Genomic DNA, 8432 nt, shown 5'->3' on the forward strand with positions numbered 1-8432 from the left:
TGAAATAAAGTGATCAAAGTTGAAAATGTCAGACTAGATAGTGATCCCAGGTGGCTGCAGTCAGTGAAATGAGCGACGTCAGGCTTAGAAACAGTGGTGCTTGAGGTAAAGTCATCGTAGGGTTAAGGAATGGTAGTCTTAAGACTAGAGAGGAGTTTATGAAGACAGTGAGCACAACTTTTACATAAAGTAATGTACCATGAAATCTGTAAAGCAAAGCTGTTTGAGATACAAATACAATCCTGCCGGGCACTTTAATAAACCCTGTTCACCTGTCTCCTCCATAATCTCGCGTCCTCCTTGAGGATAATAAGCAATAGATAGAAAGTTATGTTTAATAGCTATGCTGGATCTGATGTCTCTTTAATGCAGAATATTAACTTCTGTGGGGGGAGGGGAAGGTGGAAGAGGAGAAGAGGAGTGGGGAGGAGAACTTGAGGCAATAGGATAGTCAGGATGGAGGAAGGACAGAGACGAGAGCAAGGAAAGAGATATTTTGATTGAGGGAGCCATTATGGGACTAGCAAGAAACCTTGCTCTAGAGAAATTCCCAGGGATCTACAAGAATGACTCCACCTAAGACCCTAAACAATAGAGGAGAGGGGGCCCGAACTGGCCTTGCCCTGTAGTCAGATTGATAATATCTTAAATGTCACCACAGAACCTTCATCCAGCAATTGATGGAAACAGAGGCAGAGACGTGCAAGGGAGCACTGGATTGAGCTCCCAAAGTCCAGTTGAAGAGTGGGAGGAGTGAGAATATGAGCAGAGGTCAAGACCATGATGGGTTCACCCAGTGAAATAGTTTACCCGAGCTAATGGGAGCTCACCAACTCCAGCTGGACAGGGAAGGAACCCGCAGCATAGGACCAAACTAGATCCTCTGAATGTGGGTGACAGTTGTATGGCTGGGGCAGACTGCGGGGCCGCTAGCAGTGGCATCAGGATTTATCCCTACTGCATGTACTGGCTTTTTGGGAGCCCATTCTCTTTGGATGGATACTTTGCTCAGCCTAGATATAGTAGGGAGGGCCTTGAACCTTCCCCAAAGCAATGTGCCTTACTGTCTCTGAGGACTGGATGGGGCGGGGGGAGGTGGAAAGAATGGGAGGGGAGGGAGTGAGAACTCGGATTGGTATGTAAAATGAAAAAAGATAGTTTCTTTTTTAAAAAAAATAAAAGAAAAAGAAATTTAAAGGACAATGTTTTTTATAAATCGTTTATAAACTTATAAAAGATTGAAATAACCTTTTTATCAAAGGGTAAATAAAAAGTCAAATGAGCGGGACATGATGGTGCACACCTTTACTCCCAGCACTGGGGAGGCAGCGGCAGGAGCACTCTGTGAACTAGAGGTTAGCCTGGTCTACATAGTGAGTTCTAGGCTAGCCAAGGGCTACATAGTGAGACCATGCCCACAAAAACCAGCAATAAGAAGATCAAATGTCAAATTGTTTAAAAGTCCACAGAAACTTCTAGAGAGTGAAACCGTGGGCATGGGGAGATCACCATCTTGACACACCGTCATCATTTAAATGAAGACAGAGCATGGTTTTTTATTATGAAATTGTAGCGCACAACGCCTGTCTGCCCTCTATGGGCTACCATACAGTTCCCGAGCTTTGGGCAAGGGGCTGGAGGTTGAAACACACAAAGACTCACACAGAGACAGAGAGACAGAGACACGGACCTCTAGTCACTGGTAAGAAGCCCTTTATTCAATAGCACCATGGAGGCTTATAGACCCAACAGTCAGGTGGACCAACAGGTGAAAACCTTATCCTCTGATTCTCGAGGCCAAGGCAACATGTGCTCGTGAAGCAGAGCTGGTAAACAACTTTGACACAGCTTTCAGTAACTCAAATCAGAAGGAAAGTAAAGATCGCTAGCAGCAAGAGCAGCTGGAGGCCAGGACTCCAAATGGTCCCAACATGACATGAGGAAAAAGAATGACAAACAAACTAAGGTAAATCAAAGGGAACAGTCAAGGAAAACGCCGAAATGAAGGAAACAAGCCCAATAAGGCAAAGGCGTTATATAGCTAGTTCTTTGGTCGGCCCAGTAAAGCTGGCATAAGAATCTGTATGTGATTAGAAACTTAACGGGTGGGAGTGAGAAAAGGGGTGTATTTGGAGGCACAGTGACAATCTAGAGAAGACAAAGGAGAAACTTCAGTCAGCTCTTTGACCAAGAATCTGAGAACCCAGACAAAGTAGACTTTTCTTTGTCAGATATAAGTGTGACCCAAGAGCTAGAAAATTTGCATTGGAGAGTAACTGTAAGACAGGTGGGAGATGGATCAGAGAGCAGATCTGGAGACAGCAATGGTAGGCTCTGGACCTGTAGCTGAGTTTCATGTTAGCAATTAAAGAACACATTTTACTAATGTTCATGCTAGTTCCGAAGCCTCACAGCTCCTGGTTCATCTTCAGAATAGACACACGTTTGCTCCCCAGGCTCCACATAGGACAGAAAAAACCTAGAGAGCAGTTCTGAATACAGATTAAAAGCCTGTCTATAAGTTTAGGCTCCGAACCAGGGTGTACATTGACGGGTGTCGCCACAGCACACTTCTGGCCACTGAAGCCCATTATGCATAGAATAGGAAGTCATTTGGAAATTTGCAAAATTCATATAAACAAGAAGGAAGACATTCTGTACTCTTGATTTCAAAACTGCCCAAGCTTAATTTAGCTCTTCACTGCCCCTTTCCTTGAGGGCTGTGTGAGCCATAGCAAATTTTGAATTGCTGCACGTTTGCTGTCTCCTTAGAAATGCTGTGACAGCCTCCCGCTATTATAGCTCGGAGGGATGTGCTCAGAAATGCAAAGCTGTTTCCATACATTCCAAGCACAGCATATTTCCAGACGGATCTACTACCCCCAATATCACACATATTAGCGCTAATGAGACGATCTAGAGATTTCCCACGCTGCTGCTCTCTTCCACTGATACTACAGATGACACATTGTGCATACGAATAAACCCTGCCCTTTGTCCAACACTAGTGCCAGTACCACCACTGTTGCTAGTATCAGGCCTGCATGCTGCACGGTGCCTTCTGCCTACCACAGACAGAATTTACATGACACAGGGGGGATGGCAAATAGCATTTCCTGAGAGTCAGCTCGAAATGACTTTTCCTGTGTTGATGGGGTCTGTGTGTAATTGCATGTGTCTCCCATGTTTGTGTCTCTTTCTTAGGAATTAGAGGTGTTTATAGGGATTATATCACAGGCTTTGTGTTTTATTTTACTTTGTGTAGATGTGTATGCACAAGTTGGGCATTGAAACAAAAATTGGACTCAAGTAGTCAAACACTAAGGGCATCTGCAAAACAGATAAAGAAGTGAGAACCATCTGCTTCACTTACAAATGCTCTTATCTCTAGCAAAACGCTTCCTGGAAACATGTCCTAGTGCTTCTCCTTAAGACTCTGTGCTTGGGGAGCTGGGCATGATGGGGCATGGAGCCCAGTTCCAAGATTTGTGGGCCTTCGACGTGGGGTTACTGAGTTCAGTGTCAGCTTGGGCTAGGTGGTTAAGCCTGGGGCCAGCCTGGGCTATATAGTAAGCCTGTTTCAGTCAGTCAATCAATCAATCAAATAAACAAAACAAGTAAGCAACAATAAGAAAATTCTTAGGCAGGTTTGTGAGCACTGCGGAAGGTCCTTAGCTGTTTTCTAGAATGGTGCTGTGAATAAGCCCCATGATTCAAAGCGGCCAAAATTTGGTACTTATTTCTGAGAGATAATCTGTCCTAGCTGCAGCATACACCATTGAAGAGCCTGTGGTGCTGAGGTGTATGTCAGTGCACTTCACACGCATTAGGATTTAATTCCATTTTATGATGTTTGTGGACGGAATCATAAACACGGCACCTTGCTGTTCCAGGGCTGGAAAGGTGAAATAGGAAGGGATTTAATCTGTTAGGTCTATTGCTCCTGATCCTTGGAGCTCAGAAAATGCCATGAACAATTCTCAGAACACCTTTGTAGTGAACTGTTCGCTCTATTACCCTCTCTGTTTTTTCTTTGCAGATCCTTCGGGTGGCCTTTTAAAATAAGCACCAGAGACAGAGAGCACCAAGCAGGAGCGGAAAATGTTCGGAAGACTTCTGTGTTCTCTCCCTACTTTTCCAGCCCCTCCAGCCCTGATTCCAGACTCAGATTATGTGATGTTCAGAGGGATTCCTTAATCCAAGTCACCCCTCAGTCAGGCATATCTACAAAAGATTGTATCCCTAATTCAAGATGGCAAGCCAGCCACCGGAAGAGCCTGTGGAGTCTCAGGTCTCGGATGAGCTGGAGTGCAAGATTTGTTACAATCGGTACAACCTGAAGCAGAGGAAGCCCAAGGTTCTAGAGTGCTGTCACAGGGTCTGTGCCAAGTGCCTCTATAAGATAATAGACTTTGGAGACTCCCCCCAAGGTGTCATCGTCTGTCCTTTCTGCAGGTTCGAGACGTGCCTGCCAGATGACGAAGTGAGCAGCTTGCCTGATGACAATAACATCCTTGTAAACTTGACTTGTGGAAGCAAAGGGAAGAAATGCCTGCCTGAGAATCCCACGGAGCTGCTGCTCACCCCCAAGAGGCTGGCTTCCCTCGTCAGCCCTTCCCACACGTCCTCCAACTGCTTGGTTATCACCATCATGGAGGTGCAGAGGGAGAGTTCCCCATCCCTTAGCTCGACGCCGGTGGTAGAATTCTACAGGCCGGCAAGTTTTGACTCTGTCACCACAGTGTCCCACAACTGGACGGTGTGGAACTGCACCTCCCTGCTCTTCCAGACGTCCATCCGGGTGTTAGTGTGGCTGCTAGGTTTGCTGTACTTCAGCTCCTTGCCCTTAGGGATCTATTTACTGGTGTCTAAGAAAGTCACCCTTGGGGTGGTCTTTGTTAGCCTTGTCCCCTCTAGCCTTGTCATCCTTATGGTGTATGGTTTTTGCCAATGCGTTTGTCATGAATTTCTGGACTGTATGGCACTTCCTTCTTAATCAATAGGCAAAATAGGAAATTTGGCACATACGGCTACGTTCAAATGATGTACGTGCAATTTGCTTTCTTTTGTATTCTCTACAACTAGTGTCTACAGCCTCAACAAAGCCCTTGGCCATACGTCTGTGGTCCATTTTCTGTCCAGATGTTGGCTTGATGGGTTTTCCTGGATTCTGAAAAATGTTTAAGAGACGTTCATTTCTACATAGGGATTAGCCAGGAAGCAAATTGTGTGTGCCTAGCTTTTTAGGGCACTCTGACAGTTGTGAGGCGTCTGGGAGCAAAGGTGTGGGCACAGTGAGTGCTTTCTGACAGGTACCAGGCAAGGTGGCAGGGTCCTGGTGTAAAGGTCAGGATGAATGGAGGCCTTCTTCGAGTTAGGGGTATCCCGTGATGGTGGGTAGATGTCAGAGGCAGGTTGCTCCAAAACAGATCAGTGTGCTTCCCCATTCTCTGAGCAGTGGAGCCCCTAGTCACCCTCAGGTGCTTTCTTTCTTGAGGTAATGCTTCTCTGAGGTCTGCTACCCCCGCTCAGATTCCTTTCTCTTCTGTGTGGTGCTCCCTGCCCCAGGGTCCCACAATCTTGTCCCCTTTGGTGGTTCCTGCAGAATTCCTGTTCTGGCATGTTGTTACAGAAGATGGACAACTCCGGGAAGTTTGCACGGAAGTAGACCTCATGCCTGGGCATGGCCATTTCTGTGTGCATCTTTCTCCCAGGCTTCCTGGAGATCTGAGCAGTTTGTGCATGTGGAAGGATTCCCTGGAGTAATTTCTTATAGCATTTCAGTTTTGTTTGGTTTCTAACCACATTCTTCAATCCGCCCCTAGCCATATCCTGAACGAAGTTCCATTTAAATTAGTCGTTATCAGCTTATGAAGGTTTCGTTTTCTTCCCCTTGTTTTAAGAAATTTGCTTAGGGCTGACTTTCCGGACTCCTGCAACACTCTGAGGGAAGCTGTGATCGTGGAAGCCCAATAAGAAGCCACCAACTGCTCTAGTCCTAGGCACCGAGAACCCCTGTGTTCTGTTGAGTGGTACCAGACTGCAGTGGCTCAGGCTTATGTCCTGTGGAAGTCCAGGCAAAGAAAAGGGTGAAGCCATGCCAAGCCGATGTCCTCCTTGGAGAGATGGGTCGAGGAGTGAAGTGGAGGTGACCGGGTGCAGCTCACTTGTGGCTACCTGCTGTTCAGTCAGTTTGGGGATAGATTCAAGTCCTTGAATTTATTTTCTGTAAAAGCATAAGCTACATGACTTGAGTATGGACCCCTTTTCCTGAAACAGACTGGGGGACATTGAATGTATATATTTGTGGGAATAAGTTGTGTAGTAGGTTTTAGATGGGGGCATAGGATGTTCACAGAAACTAGGCAAAAAGAGGAAAGAAAGCTTTTTAGTGTATGAGACTCGTTACTGATACTAACAATAAAATACCCATAATGCTTAGCAAAGGGCTTTACCAAGACTCTGTTAACTTGTTTGTGGTGAAATATTTGTCTTGTGAAATAGTTACAGGGGGCCAGTTCCAAACTGTATAGAAGGAAAAATGGATACTTATCTAGAATAGGAGTTTCGTTTTAGTTACACTACTATTGGCTTTGAGAACATGTGTGCCCAGGGTACATGTGATGAGAATGTATATGTGGGATGTGGTCCAATGAAATTTAAACCCCAAGTTAGAGCTAAATACATTTACGATTCCAGAAACCCTAGTTTTAGGTGGTATTGTGGATGCGGTTCCCAGAATTCCATTTGTACTTTGGGTAAATACAATACTTAAGAGGTTTTGTGGTTTGGATTTCTATATTTATAAGGTTTCTTTTGTAAAGATGCTCATTTGGTGTGAAGTGTAATGTTGAGTGAGGTAGTGAGTAACCACAGGAAGAGATTTCCAGAAGGCTCTGGACCAGCTCTGTCTTTTGCTACTTTGTGTGATGTCTGCAGTGCTGAAGTTGTGTCTGTGTGTGCTGTGGCAATATTTTTCTTAATGCCAATGTGTTGGTTTGTTTTAAAGAGTTTTAAATGTATGACGATAGCAACACAAAACTACGCAACTCTCCATGCTGTTGAATGGAAAGGACAACCCTTAACTGTTGTATTCCCTATGCTAATGTTTTCTTGTCTATTAAATTTTATTATTTCTAAACGAGATGTTTGGTTTCTCTGATTTATGGTTGAGATGCCATTATCACTTCAGATAACCACAAAAGTGAACTTTTATTAAGCCAGTGCCTTTATCATCCACACGAAGATTTTAGAATCGCCTCACAAAGCTAATGTCATTTACCACACTTCTACAAAGGCCCTCGTATTTTGTTTCAAATGGAGAAGAAACATTGGGGAAGATGAAATAATATTATCTCCATAAGTGAAATGTTTTATTTCGTGTGATTTGGTTAACTTTTTCCGAACTGCTCAACAATCCAGTGAATAAAGAAATGCTTACCTTGCACAGCCTGATCAAACTAGAAAAAATACTGGGTCTACTAATCGTGACCATTGTTGAGTCATTAGAGAGTGTGCAGCAGTTCCGTGTTCCTAACAATTAGTGACTTAGCACATGTCAATCAACAGCAATGGCTTAATTCACTTTGCACAAGTGAGCAAAGAAGCAGGTTGAGGAAGATGGTTACCAGGGCTGCTGTGAACTCAGGCTTGGCTGCTGAGGACCAGGGAACAATGCACACGTGCAGGGTTTTGAGCATTGTGGAAACCACGATGAAGTTTTCAGTGTGTCAGTGAGGAATCCTGATGTTGCTAGACAAACAGATGGAGCCAAGAGGGGAGCTCAGAGGAGGGGGCAGCAAGGTAGCTTGGGAAAGGGCAATAGGGCGGGCCTGTTCTTTCTTTATACCCTCTTTGCTGATATAGTCTCAAAACTTGCCTTGGTTTGTTGGACCGTTTCAGCCAGACTACAGATTATTCTAGAACTTTCCTCAAAACCAGCAGTGATAGCCTTGGTTTCAGGTAAAATCCCTAAGTTTAGCCATTTGTTCTTGCAGCTTGCATTATATGTTTTTCACATCTTTGCCCTCTTGTTACATCTTTATTTTTCTTTACTTCAATACCCATTATGAATATTTACTCATGTAGACTTACTATTGTGTTTTTCCTTGTAAGTTTGCTTTGGTCTAAAATATGTTTCCTTTTTAAAAATTTTATTAGCGATTTTATGTGTCTGGGTGTTTTACCTGCATGTGCTTCTGGCCTGAAGAGGGTGCTGGATCCCCTGGGACTGGAGTTGGACATGGTTGTTGCAAGATCAACAAGTGTTCTTAACCACCGAGTCATTTCTGCAGCAACTAAACGGTGCTGATTTTAAATGTGGATAACTAAAATGGAAATGTGAGTAAATTCTAAATGAGTCTCAAACACAGTAAGGAGTGATCCCAGTTTCTTATATTATTTAAACCCATGGTATAATCCAAACCTGAGTA

At 44.3% G+C, this 8432-nt stretch overlaps 1 protein-coding gene across 1 annotated transcript; it reads left to right on the forward strand.

The window, feature by feature from the left end:
- Positions 1 to 4252: 4252 nt before the first annotated feature.
- Positions 4253 to 4996, forward strand: Rnf182 (ring finger protein 182). Its single transcript, XM_038332317.1, has one exon. The coding sequence runs from the start codon at positions 4253 to 4255 to the stop codon at positions 4994 to 4996; it is 744 nt and encodes a 247-aa protein (XP_038188245.1).
- Positions 4997 to 8432: the final 3436 nt, after the last annotated feature.

Source organism: Arvicola amphibius, chromosome 6 (genome assembly GCF_903992535.2).
Source record: "Arvicola amphibius chromosome 6, mArvAmp1.2, whole genome shotgun sequence".
NCBI classification, from domain to species: domain Eukaryota; kingdom Metazoa; phylum Chordata; class Mammalia; order Rodentia; family Cricetidae; genus Arvicola; species Arvicola amphibius.